The sequence below is a fragment of the Leuciscus leuciscus genome (assembly GCF_965113295.1).
Source record: "Leuciscus leuciscus genome assembly, chromosome: 1".
Taxonomy (NCBI): Eukaryota; Metazoa; Chordata; class Actinopteri; order Cypriniformes; family Leuciscidae; genus Leuciscus; species Leuciscus leuciscus.
In genome coordinates, this window is record NC_138725.1 from 18243646 (window position 1) to 18262871 (window position 19226).

Here is a 19226-nt window from a genome sequence, read left to right on the forward strand (position 1 = left end):
TAAATAATTAACAACCCATCATCATTTTCTCATCCTGGTATCATTTGATAATATGTTGGGAGAAACTGATGGCTGATTTTTATATGTTTTGGTGAACTAACTCATTAAACTAACTCATTAATTAATTACTTTTTTTAAAATCTTTTTTACAGATCAGCCTTATAATACTGAGACGAACTGAAGGTTTCAGACACTTTTGGGCTGATATATCTTATCTTGTGGAGTGTGTCATTAAAATAACCTTTTAATGTCACAACACCCCAGGTTCAACGAGCTAACTACGTTCTGCTGCGTTGCACCTTTGGGCTTGCATATCAAAGTAAAAACAGTGAGTGATGTTCCATAGCACTAAAGACTGTGCAAATGTCCAGTTGAACATGATGTGTTGCAGTGTTTTTACAGAGTTCCCTCAAGCCAGTCCATGACACCTAGTCCAGCCTCCTCGCCTACAGGTCACGACCCCACCATCTAAAGGGGAAATTGACTGACTGCATCATCTATAGGCCTTAGGATGGTTCCACAAAGAATTGACTGCATATACAACATGAATTTACTTCAAACTAAAGATTTGACTTTTCATACAGCAAAAGACACTGCATCCATTTGTGTCTCATTAGTTCTCAAAAAACTTTAACCTTACAGTTCATTAAAAATTTAAACACAGCTAACTCAACATTAATTGTTTTAAAATCTTCACAATGTATAGCCAGAGAACTATCACAAAAGTATTTAGGAAAGTAACGACATACAAAAGTATGTCTGTTTAAAGCTGCTTTGTATTGTTGTGTATTTTTAAAAGCTCTATAAATGTCCTAAAATGATGTGCATTTTGCTTGTAGTTTTGTGTTAATAAAAATGTAATATATTACATCTCATAATTCAGTTGAATTCATTATGTATTGTATTGTGTAATTTAATAAAAATGTTATACAAGTTTTGGTTCACTAATTTTATTACATTAAATGTTATTGTGTTGTATGATGTTCTGTATTAAGAAATAATTATGCCATAAATCATATGCATTAGTACATAAATGACATAAAAAAGCATATTATGCCCTATTGCCCATATTATGCCCTATACATACTTAAAAATCTATTCTGTGATTCTATAATTTTCTTATACTGTTCTTTAGTCAAGGCTTGACAACCAATTAATATATATACCCACAAAACATAGCTAGCATTCTGTAATTTATTTAAATGTCTAAACTGTTAATAAGAAAAATAGTAATATACACAAATAAACATTATGTTATGGCTCTTTTAATAAATAGAATTGTACTTGTAACATATTGCGCTGATTATTGCGATAAAAAACAATGATAATTATAATTGCACCACGAATTGCTGTGAATACGGTAAGGCAGTGTAAGCTCAGGTAAAGCTCAGCTAGCACGATCATCAGATAACGTTAGCTCTATGCTATGCTACTATCTAAGCTAACTAAAAAACACACTAACAACGAGAAATGTTTAATTTCACAATCCATAGCTTCGGTTAAATACTAGTATATGAAACGTATAATTTAAAATACATTAAATAAATTAATGACTCGTTATAACGTAGTACAAACGTCTTCTATAATAAAGTGATGTTGTATGATTTGTAAGCAGGCACTAAAGCGATTACCCATAAAACGTGCTTTGAACCAATCGGATTGCTTGGGTCCTACGCCCGGACAATTCACACCGAGTAACCGGAAAATTCACCACACCGGTTGTCCTATGAGCTATGATCAAACGAGGAAATGAGTGTCAGGTGCGCAAGGAGAGGGTGGCGATCGGCGATTGGGACACATATCTGAGATGCGGATTATAAAAAGAGACTTTGGGGTGAAGGAAGGGGGATACGCAGTGGGAGAAATCAGTGTGTGAGAGAGAGATCGGGAAGAGAGGAAGTGGGGCTGAGAGGGATTTTTGCAGGCTGTTGACGGGAGGTAAAACCAATTCTGTAAGAGGACTCTCGGGGAACGAAGAACGGCTGTGCACATGCTATTTTTTGGAACAATCATGCTTGCCGTTGTCCATCTTTCACATCGTCTTTGAGTCCAAATACAACGAGGACGAGGACGAGGATTCAGCCCCCGCACGTAAGAGCCGTTTTGATGATTGTGTGCTTAAGAACTAAACATCATGTTGTTTTGATCCCCCCAAGCCAGTACTGTTTGTTGTCATCCATCTTACTACTGAGAATGGTCTGGTTTTAACCAGGCTAGAAAACAGGGCTTTAAGTGTAAAATACCGAACTTGTCCTTTAATGTTATAAAGCTGTCAGTATAAATGAACGTGTCGTACCTCTGTATAATGATCCAGCAGTCACACTGACTTCAGTTTCTCCTGGATCTGTGGATCACGTCTGTTAGTTCAGTTCAACACATAATACCACATATACACAACATCATCATCACATAATACTCGAGCTTCATATCACAGAAATTATGGATATGTGCACGAGTCTGTCATCATTATCTTCTTACTTCAATCTCAAGGTTTCAGGAGGAGAATGACTATAGCCATTGACCAAAAATAAATCTATTTGATGCTTTATTCATTCATAAATATTCATGTTATAACTTATAAGTGAGTTTCTAGCACACTTGCATTTGTCACGGGTCAGGGTGTGTCACCGGTCCCTCTCTGTTGTTTGTTTTGGTCCTGTCATTTCTGCAGCTTGTGAGGGTGGCAATTAGCACAATCACAAGCTGATCTTCCTCACCTGTCGCTCGTTTCCTCTACCCCATATATCCCCAGCTGTGTCTACCAGTGGCAGGGCTTGCGAGAGAGTGGGGAACAGCCATGTGGGACAATGAGAACGAGTGCTGCAAATCCTATGAGGATTTCGCTCAGGAGCTTCGCAAGGTCTTTGATCGGTCAGCGTTGGGGACAGAGGCGGCCCGAGCGTTGTCGCTGTTACAACAGGGGACTCGCTCCGTATCGGGATATTCTATTGAGTTCCGTACTCTCGCGGCTTCCTGTGGGTGGAATCCCAAGGCACAGTGGGACCATTTTCTTCATGGTTTAGCAGAGTACATCAAGGATGAGATTTATTCATTGGAACTGCCCACATCACTCGACGGATTGATTGATCTCGCCATTCGGGTCGATAACCGGATCTCCCTCCGCGCCCAGACTCGGAGGGTGGGGTTTCCTCAGGATGTCATCAACCAGACACCAGTCACGAGAGGGGCTGCTTCACAACACTGGGAACTCCCGGAGGAGGAGCCCATGCAGATCGGGAGAGCCCATCTAACCGCTATAGAGCGCCGTCATCGCTTGACAAATCACTTGTGTCTTTACTGTGGAGAGGCGGGTCACATGGCAGCGGAGTGTCCAAGAAGGAGACAACGCTCTACGTCTAAGGGACAGAGGACGGTGAGCGTCACCAACACACAACTGCCATCTGGTGGCCAATCCATTCTTCCGGCTTTTCTACAGTTGGAGGGGGTTAACCACCAAGTGTCGGCACTTATTGACTCTGGAGCGGAGGGTGATTTTATGGATTTTGAACTAGCTGACCGCTTGGGCATTAGACGTTCTCTCCTGGCTGAACCTATTGCCGCCAGAACCCTATGTGGTACCCCGCTTACTGAGATTACCCAGTCCACTAAGCTGGTCAACCTGACTATTTCGGGTAATCATACCGAGGAGATTCGTTTTCTTCTTATACACTCTCCTTCCGCTCCAGTGGTGTTGGGGCACACCTGGCTGGTCAAGCATAACCCACACATTGACTGGATTCTTAATTCAGTGTTGGCATGGAGTCCCTTCTGTCTGTCTCATTGTTTAATGTCGGCATCATCTCCGTTAATGTCTGTTTCTACCCTACAGGAGGAACCGGTGAACCTGGCGGATGTACCGGAGGTTTACCATGACTTAAGAGCGGTGTTCAGTAAGTCCCGAGCTGCATCTCTCCCTCCGCACCGCCCGTACGACTGTGCGATTGAATTATTTCCTGGCACTTCTCCGCCTAAGGGGCGCTTATACTCGCTCTCCGGTCCTGAGAGGGAGGCCATGGAAAGATACATCAACGATTCTCTGCGAGCCGGTATAATTCGACCCTCTTCCTCTCCAGCTGGGGCGGGGTTCTTCTTCGTGGGGAAGAAAGATGGGTCGCTGCGTCCTTGTATAGATTTTCGAGGGCTGAATGACATCACGGTAAAGAATAGCCACCCTTTGCCGTTGATGTCTTCAGCGTTCGAACTCTTACAGGGGGCGACTATCTTTACGAAGTTGGACTTGCGCAATGCTTATCACCTGGTTCGGATTAGGGAGGGGGACGAATGGAAGACCGCTTTTAATACCCCCACAGGTCATTTTGAGTATTTGGTTATGCCGTTTGGACTCTCAAACTCCCCGGCGGTCTTCCAGGCACTCGTTAATGACGTGCTCAGAGACATGGTCGACCGGTTTGTATTTGTGTATCTCGACGACATCCTGATCTTCTCCCAGAACGAGCGCGACCATGTCCAGCACGTCAGGCGAGTGTTACAGCGGCTGCTCGAGAATCGTTTATTTGCCAAGGTGGAGAAGTGTGAGTTTCACGCACGGTCGGTTCCGTTCCTGGGTTTCGTTCTGTCACCCGAAGGCATCCGAATGGATCCGGCCAAGGTAAAGGCGGTTGCGGATTGGCCCACCCCAGAGAATCGCAAGGCGGTCCAGCGTTTTCTGGGGTTCGCCAATTTTTACAGGCGTTTCATTCGGGGTTTTAGTCAGGTCGCCCTTCCGCTGACGAATCTCACCTCCACACGAATTCGGTTCTGTTGGTCAACGCAGGCTCAAGAGGCGTTCGAAACCTTAAAGAGCCGCTTTGTTTCGGCTCCCATTCTCACCAACCCTGACCCGTCTCGTCAATTCATTGTGGAGGTGGATGCGTCGGAGGTAGGAGTGGGGGCAATTTTGTCTCAGAGATCCCCTTCGGATGACAGAATACACCCATGCGCCTTTCTTTCTCATCGTCTAACTCCTTCGGAACGGAATTACGACATCGGGAATAAGGAGTTACTGGCTGTTAAGTTGGCGCTGGAGGAGTGGCGTCACTGGTTGGAGGGCGCGGGGGTTCCATTCATAGTTTGGACCGACCATAAGAACTTAGAATACATCCGTTCCGCTAAGAGACTAAATTCTCGGCAGGCTCGCTGGGCATTATTTTTCGGCCGATTTGATTTTAACATCTCGTATCGCCCCGGTAGTAAGAACGGTAAGCCCGATGCGCTCTCACGGGTTTTTGAAGTAGAAGCTGGATCCACCTCTCCAGTAACCATCGTGCCTCCCAACCGGGTGGTCGCGGCGGTTACTTGGGGGGTGGAGTCCAGGGTTCGTGAGGCGTTACGCGACGTCACTATTCCCGCGGGGTGTCCAGCGAGTTTGTTGTTCGTGCCGGAGCCGGTCCGAACTAGCGTACTTCAGTGGGGTCACTCATCCAGTCTAGCTTGCCACCCGGGAGCTGCTCGAACATGTTCGTTAATCAAGCAACGGTTCTGGTGGCCTTCGATGGCGGGGGACGCTCGAGAGTTTGTTTCGGCTTGTCCGGTGTGTGCGGTGGGTAAGGGCTCGAATCGACCCTCAGCAGGGCTACTCCGGCCACTGTCTATCCCTTCCAGACCCTGGTCACACATAGCCATGGACTTTGTCACAGGTCTACCCCCATCTAGTGGCAATACCGTGGTCCTCACGGTGGTCGACAGGTTCTCGAAGGCGGTTCATTTTATTCCCCTCCCCAAATTACCTTCAGCGAGGGAGACAGCGGCCATTGTCTTAGACCACGTTTTTCGCATCCATGGCCTCCCGGTGGACGTGGTATCTGACAGGGGTCCCCAATTTGTGTCTAGATTTTGGACAGAATTCTGTCGACAGTTGGGGGCGACTGCGAGTTTATCCTCCGGTTACCATCCGCAGACTAACGGTCAGGCTGAGCGAGCAAATCAGGACTTGGAGAGAGTCCTGCGCTGTGTGGCGTCGGCAGAACCGTCGACTTGGAGTTCTAGATTAACCATGGTCGAGTACGCACATAACTCACTCCGGGTCTCGTCTACGGGATTGTCGCCCTTCCAGTGCTGTTTAGGCTACCAGCCCCCGTTATTTCCCTCCCAAGAGACCGACGCCATTGTTCCATCCGCGCAGACGTTCATTCAGAGATGCCTTCGTACGTGGAGGCTCGCCAGAGAAGCCCTTTCCCGGACTGGTGAAAGGAACAGGGCGTCGGCGGACCGTCACCGGTCTAGGCCCCCACTTTACGTGTGTGGGCAAAAAGTTTGGTTGTCTACCAAGGACATTCCCCTCAGACTTCCCGCACGTAAACTGGGACCCAAATTTATTGGACCGTACATTATAACCAAGGTGCTTAACCCGGTGACGGTTCGGCTCAAATTACCCCCCCAATTTAAGAGAATTCACCCGGTGTTTCACGTTTCCAAGGTCAAGCCCGTTATTCGCTCCCCACTTCAGCCCCAGACCTCTGCTCCGCCGCCTCCCAGACTCGTCGAGGGGTTGCCCGCCTACACGGTGCGTAGACTTCTTGATGTAAGACGGAGGGGTAGAGGTCATCAATATCTGGTAGACTGGGAGGGTTATGGTCCGGAGGAGAGATGCTGGATTCCGTCTCGTGACGTGCTGGACCGCGCTCTCATTGACCAATTCCATCGGCGTCATGGTGAGTCCTCCGGGGACGCCAGGAGGCGTCCCTGAGGGGGGGGGTTCTGTCACGGGTCAGGGTGTGTCACCGGTCCCTCTCTGTTGTTTGTTTTGGTCCTGTCATTTCTGCAGCTTGTGAGGGTGGCAATTAGCACAATCACAAGCTGATCTTCCTCACCTGTCGCTCGTTTCCTCTACCCCATATATCCCCAGCTGTGTCTACCAGTGTTTGTCAGTGGATTGTTTTATGTCGCGTGTGTGTTTCTGGTCTGCTGGTGTTAGCTGTGCTACTTACCAGTGATCTGTGTTCAGGATTCCTAGACGTGAAGATCGGTGCAGGACTGTTCACCTGCTGGTCCCTGTCCTCGTCTATTGCTGGACATTCCTGGGTTCTCTCTGTCTGACGGTGGTCTCTGCTTATCTTCACGTCCGCAGGATTGCGGCCTGTTCTCTCTGGAACCGCCGATCGGAGAGGCTTCACGATTATTCACTGTGTCACGGAATTTATTATATTGTTCACAAAGTTTTCTAATAAACTTTTCACTTCTCCTCACTGCATTTGAGTCCTCCTCATATTTTACTCCAGGCCTCACGACAGCATTTCTAAGTTTGCAGAAACATTGAAATGTGGAATATCTATTTACTGACGGCATCTAAAACATACAACGTTTCCTGTATGAAAACATTCAAATGCACAAATATTGAGGAATCCTTCGAGGTTGATGTGTGTGACAGTGATCATGTGATCATGAACTGTGTGTAGAAGCTGCTGCTGTAGTTCGTTCATACACACCTGAATTCAGAGAGATTGGTGTGGTGTCTGGAATCAGTGTTGTTGCTGTAGTTGATGTTACAACTGTTAAAAACAAGATGGAAACAGAAATATGATTACACAATGTCAAGGCATTTCTTTTACACACTGCTATAGTCTAGAGCGACTCCGTATCAGTGTGACGCTCAGTTCTGGTGCTGGGATGACACACTAACATGGGATGAGTTGTGTTTAAAGGGCCCCTATTATGCTATTTTAAAGTTTCCTAATGTTGTTGTGGAGTCTCCTACTACAACTCCGTATAAGTGATTTTATTAATTTATCATGTGAGTGGCGTGAGTTACACTAGCTGTATATTATGATTATTTTGCATCAGACAACAGACTGTACAAGACCGGTCATATGTATCAAAACTCACTGACAAATCTGACTAAAGAGCTTTTTTTGATGATAATATGTGTGATGATAAAGCAGTCTGTGAGAGCCAGTGCAAACCACTGAAGCGAGAGACTGATGATGTGTGACAGTGATCATGTGATCATGAACCTTGTGTAGAAGCTGCTGCTGTAGTTCGGCTTGATGTCTTCTCAGAGTTTGAGCTTCTGACTGGAGTCAGTGTTGTTGAAGCGACTGGAGCTGCAGAAGATGAATGTTCAGACGCATCAGGACATTAACATCATATTTTCATATTGATCATGACATGCAGTTTGTGTTCAATCATCACAGCTTACAGTGGCAGTAGTTGAGAAGAGAGATGTTACTGTATCATTTATTCCTGGTTTATATGAGAGTGAAACACAGTGAGATGCTTCCCATAAACCTTCAGCTTTCCTGAATCAATGACATTATTAAGCCTTAGAATTCCTCAAACTGCATACAAATCCTTATAATTCCCAATATTGACGTCCCTCATGGGTCATAGATGAAATACTGCATAAATCAGAAGAGTCTATTTTAGCCTAGTATGGCTAGATTAACTTCTAACACTGATTCATGAGAGTGTTTTCTCACCTGAATACTTGACAGTGTATCTGACTGAGGTCTTGAGTTGATTTCTGTGAGTAAGCCGACATCTCCACTCTCTGTTGTTATCTTCATCCTGGAGTGTTGTAGTCAGAGTGATGATACAGTGATATTGATCTGATGATGATAATATCTGATATCTGGAGTCTGTCTTCAGATCAACACCAGCCTGATTCACCCACAACAGCTCAAATCCCTCAGAACGAACCAAATAATCACAGGAGAATCCAGTATATGAATACAACTGACAGGAGAGAGTCACAGAGCGGCCTGGACTGATCTCAGTCTGTGAGGATGAAGATGATGAAGATGATGATGATGGAGACACTGAAACTGAACACAAGACACAAATCACAGACTCTTCAATCATCATCTGAGTTTAAAGGGAGAATCTGCCCTTTTTAAATTGACCACATAATCATAAACTTACCATGAAGAACATGCAGATAAACATGTACATCAGGTTCTTGTTTCTGTCCGTTCACATATTGTCTGCAGGTGTAAGATCCATAATCTTCTTCTGTGACGTTCTTGATGTTCAGAGAGCAGTCAGACTCCAGACTCAGTCTCTCATGTCTCTCTGTGTCTTTATTCTTTATCCCTCCAGTAATCAGTTCAACTGTCTCTGACTGACTGAATCTGTTAGAGTAGATCCATGTAGTTTTAGATTTGCAGTCAGAAAGAGTATTATTACAGGACAGACACACATTTCCCCCAGAACTGATGAACACATGATCCTCCACTCCACTGATACCTGAAACACAGTATATCTCAGTGATCATTATGATATTAATAAATGAAAAAACATAAACCATACCAGCATAAAAAGCAGAAGATTCAAATCATACAGTCTTTTTCCGGTGTTTGATAGTTAATGCATTAATTAACATTTATGGATAAACCAAATCAAACGCCTCTTTAAGAAGGAATAATAAATATCCTGACTTTGAAACAAATGTAAATAATGTAATATCATCATATCTTGAACTCTTGATGTCAGCTTTGTCATAAACATTACTGGACGGCACAGGATTAGTTGATCCTCCTCTTCAAGCGTAGAAAATACACTAATAACTGCCCTTAAAAGCTCTTTATCTGTTCTGTGTTTCTCTCTTTCCTTCAAACTCACCCTACTGTGACTTATGCACAGCTAAATACAAAATAACAATTCAAAACCCACAAAGAATATTTGTGGAACAGTTCCCAAAGGAAGGAGCAAAACTCAGGGAAGGTTTGCTGGGATCAGTAGTTCACTCTCCATCCAGACACAGTCGTGATGATACTGTACTTCTGTTCTCTGACCACACAACATCACTTCACTGAGCTGAACACTCGTTGTGTGTTTGATAGTAAGTTTATGATCAATCATGAGCTGAGTTTGGGAAGTAGTTAACAGTGAATTTGATCATGATTAGGGCCGTCTCAAGTAAAGTCATGACAAAATAATGCATTAACAAATCATTTAATACAATATGATTAAACATGCACTAGGAGAGTGATTGTATTTACACCACCAGTACAACAAAACAAAAGATAAAGGTTATTTGTAGTTCTTTTATTATTTATTGACATTATTAATCATAGACTCAGCAGTCAACATATATTAGAGTAAAATGCCAAAGACAAATGCAAAGAAATAGAAAACACCATGAAAACGCACTCGTTATTAAAGATTTTAAGAACTCCATAGTAACCATCTTTGACAACTACCAACCACCTAGAAACACCATAGCAACTACCAAAAATACCTTAGCAACCACCCTGAACACCCTAGCAACGTCTAGAAACGCTCTAGTAACCACCAAAAATACCCTAGCAACCACCCAGAACACCCTAGAGACTGCCTAGCAACCACCCAGAACACCCTAACAACTGCCTAGCAACGCCCTAGCCTCCACCCAGAATACCATAGCAACTGCCTAGCAAACACCCTAGCAACCACCTAGCAACACCATAGCAACCACCCAGAACACCCTAGCAACCACCTAGCAATGCCCTAGCAACCACCAAGAATACCCTAGCAACCGCCTAGCAATCACCCAGAACACCTAGCAACTGCCTAGCAACCACCTAGAAACCACCCAGAACACCCTAGCAACTGCCTAGCAACCGCCAAAACACCCTAGCAACTGCCTAGCAACGCCCTAACAACCACCCATAATACCCTAGCAACCGCCTAGAAACCACCCAGAATACCCTAGCAACACTATAACAACCACCCAGAATACTCTAGCAACCGCCTAGCAACCACCCAGAACACCTAGCAACTGCCTAGCAACCACCCAGAACAACCTGGCATCTTGCTAAAAACATGCTAGCAACATGCTAATCAAGCTAACATCATGTTAGCAACATGCTAATCATGCTAGCATAATGCTACCAACATGCTAATCAAGCTAGCATCATGTTAGCAAAATGCTAATCATGTTAGCATCATGCTAGTGACATGCTAACCATATTAGCATCTAGCTAAAAACATGCTAGCATTTTGTTAAAAGCATGCTAGCAACATGCTAATCATGCTAGCATCATGCTACCAACATGCTAATCATGCTAGCATCATGCTACCAACATGCTAATCATGCTAACAACATGCTAATCATGCTAGAATCATTCTAATAACATGTTAATCATAGTAAAGAAACTTAGAAACATCTTAGAAACATGGTAAATTGTAGTAAATAATGCTAAAACGTGGTATATCATGGTATCACAACATATTAATTGTGTTAGCATCTGCCCAGTGGCGAATTTTGACACTGCAAGCACCACTTCACATTTTATATGATATATTAATTATATATATTTTTATTTAAAACAACCCAAACACACTTATATGGATATGGATGCTGCATTAAACAAATTATTAAAGGAAAAAATAAATAAAATAAAATAAAATAAAATAAACTCCATAGCTGATTCCAAGTGATCAAGGGCTTAGGATGTTACAATTCAGCCCAACGCAGTTTCCGCCAGTAGTGGGCACTCGTGCAACGTAAGCAATGACGTACATCCGAGTGAACGAGACGGAGGGAAGTTAGCGAGTGAAGGGCATGACAATTTTGGACTGGAACGCAGAATAGGAAAAGATGTTGATGTCATTTTCACGCAGCTGACACGCAACAGAAACGCCACGCTCACGCCACGCAGCCAGTGTGTCGCCGGCCTAACACGCCGAGAGCACCTATAGTGCGCCACTAATAAGTGTCTCACCAGAAACAAACCCTACATACTGTAGTTCCAGGAAGAAAAGTAGTTATGACTAAATATTTATGAATAATTAAAATCAGAAAACGGTTTAGGTCAAATTCAATTTATTAGTGGTAGTTATTAGTCTATTTTCCACGTTTAATTAGAGTATAAATCTATTAAATTAATCTGAATAAGTCACGGCTGAAGGGCGTTGTTAGGCACGACGCGAATATGAAACATTGGCCGAGGTTCTCGGTTAAAGCTAGCGGGTATAAATGTCTGGCTATAATTGTTGTAGAAATTGTGTTACTAAGACTTTTGTACACCCAAATTGTTGAATTTCCAAAACAGCCTAATACATGAATGAACCTCATCGATTATGGTCTAGTCTAACATCATAACTAACATGGTCAGGCTGGTTGTTTCCACGTTCTAATGCTGCGGCAGCTTCCCGCAAAAGCTCACTTACAGATTTCGCCATATCTCGTCGTCTCGATTACAATATAATCACATTTAAATAATTTCGTTTCACACATTCAACTCATACACACGGGACGTCGACGACTTCACTTTACAGAAGGCGTGTCTCTAGCGCTGTTACTAGAATAAGCCACACCCTCTTATTAACATAGAATTTGCATGCAGGTTGTCTTTGAAAATGAAAACGAAAATGAAAACTGTGAAATAAAAGAGGAATCAAAATGAAAACGAAAATTTACATTTGAATTTGAATTGTGTCACTATTATTGCGTGAGAGTAAATAAAGAGCATTGTAAAAAAATGAAATGTGAAATCACCAATTGCATTTTATTTTTCAATTTGACAGGGATGATGCACTGTCACCGTGAAAATGAAATCATTTCATTTCATTCTCAATTTTGTCACATATTTTTCGTACAGTTTTCTGTAATGAAATTACATAATTTTCATTTTAATCATTTTATTTATTTAAAGGTGCATTAAGCAACTTTTTCATGTTAAAAATACCCGTTTTCTAACCCATACATGCTTAAACAATTGCCTGATGGGCTGAATGAGCCCTTCTCTGATCACTGAGATTGTCTCTATAATCCTGTAAAGTAAAATAAATAAGAGGGATTCGGGCCGGAATTTTAGACTGGGCGTGACGTCATGTGCGTTCACGGCACGCTCACATAGCTATGTCTGGCAGGTTTGTGTATTCGCCGGCATTCTCCGTAGAAGATGGATTCTAAGAGACCTGCTTGTAGTTCATTTCAAACACCAACGCAAACTCCACGTAAGATAAAAAAAAGAAAACTTTTGTCCGTGAGCGTGCACACTTCTGGCTGCAGTTTCGCTTGCCGCCAGAGGGGGCATAGTTCTGCAAAAACTCAGAATCGTGCTTAATGCACCTTTAAATTTGGCAGAAAACGCCTTCCATATACTTCACTCATGCTTGTTCTTATCTTGTCCTCTTTCTTTCGTCATTTTATTTCAAGCATACAATGAAAAAGTGTACAGTATGTACAACATAAGACAATAATTGAAAGAACACTGATGATCAAACAAATCAAATTCACCGCTGCTTGAAAAGGAGTGGGATGAAGTTTAACACTTATTAATTCCCACCCCCTCTTTCAAACTCTTAATGCATTAGTTTACTTCCTTTGGTATTATCCACTTTTTTACAAAACACAAGCACATAAATCTTCATACATTTATACAATATGTTAGCAACAAATTTTCTAGCTTAACCAACTCATTTTCCTTCATTTTTATAACGTTCAAAAATCATTTCTTTAAATCTTTTCCTGAATTGTTTTATATTTGGACATTCCTTAAGCTTCTCATTTAATTTGTTCCACAGTTTCACCCCTTGTATGGAAACACAAAAACTTTTCTTCCTACTGTGTACCATTGGTAATATGAAATTGAATTTTCCTCTCAACACATACCCTCCTTCTCTCCGAGTAAATAACTTTTGTACATTTTGAGGTAAATCATTACGCTTTGCCTTATATGGAATTTGCACAGTCTGTAAATCCACCAAATCTTTAAATTTTAGTAATCTGGACTCCATAAAAAATATATTAGTATGTTCCCTATAACCCGCCCCATGAATGATCCTTAAAGCTCTCTTCTGTAAAATAACAAGTGGCTGAACTGTTGTTGTGTAATTGTTTCCCCACATTTCTACACAATAAGTGAAATATGGCAAAACTAATGAACAATAGAGCATACGTAAAGACTTCTGATTTAAAACTTGCCTTGCTCTCCCAATTATTGCTATACTCCTTGAAACCTTCCTCCTACTGTAACATGACTAATGTGAGGTTTCCAGTTCGCTTTATTGTCAATTATGACTCCTAAAAATGTTATTTCATTAACCTTTTCAATGTTCACTCCATCCAGCTTAATTTCAATGTGCAAATTATTTTGACCATTACCAAACATCATTAATTTAGTTTTCTTTAAATTTAGTAGAAATAATCTACTAAAACTCCAACAATTAATTTTGTCTGAAATTTACAGTTATATTGAAGTTTGAAGTTTTTCACTAAAATAATTTAGTATTTGACTAACCATTTTATTTACATACTAATTATTTATTTACAATACACTTAGCTAATATATTTGTGAAATTTCCATCGCAATATTTGAGAATGGATAATTAAACTAATCTGTTTCAAGAACCACAAATATTACTTAAATAAAATCAATATTATTAATATTTAACGCGCATAAGAAATTAAGTTTACTCAATTAAAACAATGCACCCCTCCCCCACCCTCTGACGTGAGGACAGCTCAACGGTTGAGTGAGCGCACGCTGTATGAACTCTCTCCAGTCCAGGGCCGGGTTTCCCGATAACGATGTATATTAGCTCTTAAGAGCGCTTTCTACGTGCAAGGTTACGAACGCTCGCAGCAATTCCACGAGCGTTTCCCAAAAATGCACTTAACATGAACGCGCGAGAATGCGCTCTACGTGCTACTTAAGAGTCGCTGTCCATTCGTGAAGTGCTGAAACATAACCTTATATGGAAGTCTATATAAAGCACCTACAGGCGGAGGCACTGACAAAATAGCAAAAATAAATAAATAAAAAAAGATTCCTTTCAAAAAGATGAAATTAATGTCCTTTTAGAGGAGATAGAGTGAAACAAAGATGTAATTTTTAACAGATTAAAAGGATTTCTTTTATTTATTTTTTGTTCATTCATTTAATTTTGATTAAAATTATTAGATTCAATTATTTCTATTTTTTGTTTTGTTTTCTGACCTTTTTAATTATTTAATTTATACATTAATTTAACCAACAACAAAAAAAGAACAATAAAGTACAATCAAACCTTATATTATAATCACATTGCATTTGAATAAAGTTAAAGGTGTAATCTGCCGGTTGTCCTGCAGGTGTCCTCATAAATCTGTCTTCTTACGATGAACTTGGTGATGTACGATTACTCCAGAGCACTCGTAGATCTACGAAGATTTTCAAGTGCTACTTAAGCTACGATGCTTTTGGGAAACAGACCGTAATATTAAGATCAGTCGTACGATCGTTTTTACGATCAACTTAGGCTTACGATGCTTTTGGGAAACGCAGCCCAGAACAGTTCTCCTCTTCTCTTCTCAGCGGCGCAGAATTGGTGCATTTCCTCTGTGAAATTCAGGTGTGTACGTTTTATTTGATCTGTATAATCATTAATGTGCTTTAAATCATTTGATTTAATGCGAAAGAACATACAGAGATGCAATGTTACTCACCCTAAAGGGACAATGTGTAGTTTTTAAGGTATTTTATTAGCTAAAATCAATATTTTTATTCATAAATATGTCCTCAATGGTGTACAAATACCTCTGCTAATTATCTGGCTTATCCTCGTAAACGAAGAATTTATTATTTTTATATACATGGGACGGGTAGGTCCACGGAGGCTTCCATGTAGTTCCGCCATCTTGAAAAACTATAATAGCAGAGAGGGACAAAAAGTACTAGGCCAACGCGTTTCCACAACACGTTTTCGTTCAGAGCCAGTGTCACGTGACTGAAGCCAGCAGAAGCGGAGGAGCAGAGCAGTGAGAGGCGCTTGTCACTGCCCCGGCAAGTTTAAAAGGCTGCACTGCACGGTTATCACTGCTGAGTCACAGGATAAGGAGTCCTCGTCGTCGAAAAAGTCCAAAATAGACTGTAAAAGGAAACGTGACCGGAGATAACAAAAAACAAGGGTTAATGTCGGGATAGCTAACGCAGGAGAAAGCTTTCAAAAGAGACGCTGAAGTTGCCTGCTTTCTTCTCGACAGGTAAGTCAATGTTACGGTCTTAATTACGAGCTTTTTTTTCATTGCTTGGTTGTGTACTTTATTATATAGACAGTAGAACATTTATAGTTAAAAGTTAAACCGGCTCTTTGATGAATAGCAGCTACTGAGTAAAGTAGAGAAGGCCCTAAATACAAGGTTGTAAGTTTTGTTTGTTCAAAACTGTAACATTCGTTTGTTCGTTGTGTCAAGTTGCAGTTTGTTTGAAATAACAAACCAGTTGACCCGAAGGAAAACTCGATGAAGTGCTATTATAAGACATCCTGTCATAGCTTTTTGGTACATAACGGCTACCGTAGATGCAACACGCAGTTGAAAAAGCGAGGCGCTGGAGAGTACTATTCGTTTGAATGCAAAATACAATTTCAACGCTAGATGGGAGAAAATCCTACACAATGTCCCTTTAAACGAGTTAAACGAGTGTCGACTCGCGCCTGTCTTTTCGTGTGATTGTAACGCCTTGCATAACTTCACGACTATATTCCTAAAGATAATGAATATAACTAATTTGGATGATAAAATGTCCTCAGAACTGTGCACTGTTTGTTTATTGGCAGGTGATGGAGTCAGTCGCGTCGCAGCATCTTTCGGCTGTGAGTGACGCAGGACGGCGGTGTAAAGTTATAAGTTCCCCCGCAGAGGCGAGTCCATCTCCGGGATGGGAACACGCGCTGATCCGGTGGATACTGGATAACAGACCGGTTGATTACACTGGTTGTTTAGGCCTAAATGTTTCATTTTTACTTCAAAAATTTTTGTTACATGAGTTTAAATGTAGGCAATATTGTATACGTGTTAAAAATAGTATAAAATATTCTGTAGGCTACTCATCGACAATAAAGGCTAATGTCATGTAGTTATACTGGTGGTTGTATGGACAAAGGTTTAGAGTAAATGAAAAAGTTAATACTGTATTACTGGCATATAAACACAGTTAATATTACTCATAAATATTTGTTAAATGTTTCCCCCCCCCCCAATTATTTCTACTCGATTTTATTTGTTAATGTACCAAATGCAGTTACTCAGATCTATTTAATTTGTTTTACTTGCATTACTCAGTTAATACAGTGTATGCAATTGATTTCACTGCTTACATTTTTTATCAATATTATAAGTGTAAAAATGTTTCACCCCAAAAAAATTCAGTAAATCATATTAAAAGTTTTTAGAGTGCATCACCACCAGAGTTCATGTCACATATACAAAAACACATTCCAGCCAATTTTCAACAGTTTAATCACTGTTCTAGAAACATATTTGACTCAACTTTGTTAATTTGCAATAATATGATTTGTTCACAAACAACAGGCCCAGACAGTTCACAATTAATGTAAATACAGTCTTACAATGTCATTGCTTTTCAACTGCTCTTTCAAATCCTGTAGGAAAATCCTCACAGTCCTCATAAAGGTCAGGGATATTCTGACAGTAATCCTCGAACCGGCTTCTGTACTGTACAATTAAAAAATTTGCCAACTGCATATAAGTGAATCAGATGTTGGTCATCAAAACATGAAATCTGTATGAAACGCATAAACAAATGACACAAAATGTGTATAAATTCTATATGACTTTAATTTGACTAGCATATGATTCAATATAAGAACTTTAAATGACTTGTATATGAATATCAGTTATTTTCTACTAATACCATACACATTTGCATACTTTTGTCATGTAGAACTCATAAGACTTTTTACAGTATTCATATATATATATAAAAAAATCTTGTATGTGTGCTATTTAGTATGAAATGGGCCATAATCGGTCTGATTTTGTATAGGACATGTATTGGCCTTTCATGAAACACAGAAGGTAATTCTGGCTGATTTAAGTAAGGAAGATATATGGTTGCTGTATATGAAGCATGCAGGTTTTTGTCATATGGGTGAGCTCATCCCAGATAGAAATGTTGTTGTTCTATCAATGTTGTTATGTTCTTGTAATGATTTCTGTAGATCATTTTATTTTTGTTACCAGAATGTTCTCCTAAAGGAAGGATAACACTCTCTAAAACATTTTAAACATGTTTAGTCCTAACACTGATAGAACATTATCCCCTAACATTCTTATAAAGTTTTAGCGGGAAGCTTCCCAGCAGACACAGGACTGAACCTCTTAAAATAGGTTTAGATGTCGAAGTTTGTTTGAACGTAATAGTTTGGTTTGGTCACCGTTATGGTGATCAGTGTTTGCTTTAGTTGGGCTCTTTGGCCTTGACTATTTGATGTTAGTTTTTCTGCTACACTGCCCTACAAAGGCAAAACGCCGTAACATCATGTTTGGTCAAAAATGAGTTAGTGTCATTTTTGTGGTATTTGAGACCTCCTTTATCATGTGAATAAATATCGTGAGTCAATTTGATTGTTTTAACGAGAAAATAAAGGGCTATGACAACCGTAACTTCCAAAACCATAGGAGAAACCACAGCAGAACGCCGTAACAGTTGTTACGGCTCTTTGCCTTTGTTCCAGCACGCTGAAGTTGAGTTAAGGTGTTCTGACTTTGTTTAGCCTGGCATCAAGAGAGATGTTACGGTGCCGCTGTGATGTTACTGTACTCTGGCTTTGTCATACTGTCAAAGTTCGCCGCTCTTTAATTGTCACCAAACCACGTAACATACACACAATACATCTTTGGCCAGAAAAACTGCTCCAATTATGCAATCAGAAAAAAAGCAAGGTGAACAAGCCATACTTAGATGGTATGCAAGCTAATAGGTTGTCATAAATGTTGTTATTTTCGTCCAGGGCGATGGTTCAGATCTGTCAATGTCAGAGATAGCCCGGAGCTAGCTAAATGTAATCTGTGTCACGTAAGTTAGCGCTAACGTTGACACTCGCCTCACATCAGACGCCGAAAACCAATTATTAAATACACAGGCATCCTACCTTTCCATGCAATCCGATATAATCCATAGCAATGCACGTCATCTGCTGTATCGGACCACAACAATCCATACGTGTTTGAGCCATATTTCCTTCTTGCAGGTGTTCATGTCAGATCTTACACAAATCCATATAGCACTAAGCTAGTTATCGCTAACGTCCGTACAAAGTAGGCTAACCTAAATGGTAAAAGTAATTCCAACTTTTTTTCGGTTGACTCTGTCTATATTATCTCAGAATTAAAAAGCAGTAATCCAAGTCGAGTTCGTTGACTGTGCATCTTGAGCAGTTTGGTGGCCCTTAACCCTTTAACTGTCACCGTCATTTTAATTCAACCTCTAATAAACGCATAAAAAGAGCGCATATGTGCGTTATAGCTGGCAGCCGCATCACGAATCGAGAATCCATAATATTTTTGTTTAGATATTTTT

At 41.0% G+C, this 19226-nt stretch overlaps 1 protein-coding gene across 1 annotated transcript in view; it reads right to left on the reverse strand.

The window, feature by feature from the left end:
* LOC309498167 (uncharacterized protein) overlaps window positions 1-19226 on the reverse strand; it is a 924641-nt gene that overhangs the window by 783309 nt on the left and 122106 nt on the right. The window contains exons 4-6 of the mRNA XM_082168719.1: window positions 8857-9180; window positions 8415-8759; window positions 7950-8039 (exon numbers count right to left, since the gene is read on the reverse strand). Coding sequence (XP_082024845.1) covers window positions 7950-8039; window positions 8415-8759; window positions 8857-9180 — 759 coding nt within the window. The remainder of the gene's footprint in view (window positions 1-7949; window positions 8040-8414; window positions 8760-8856; window positions 9181-19226) is intronic.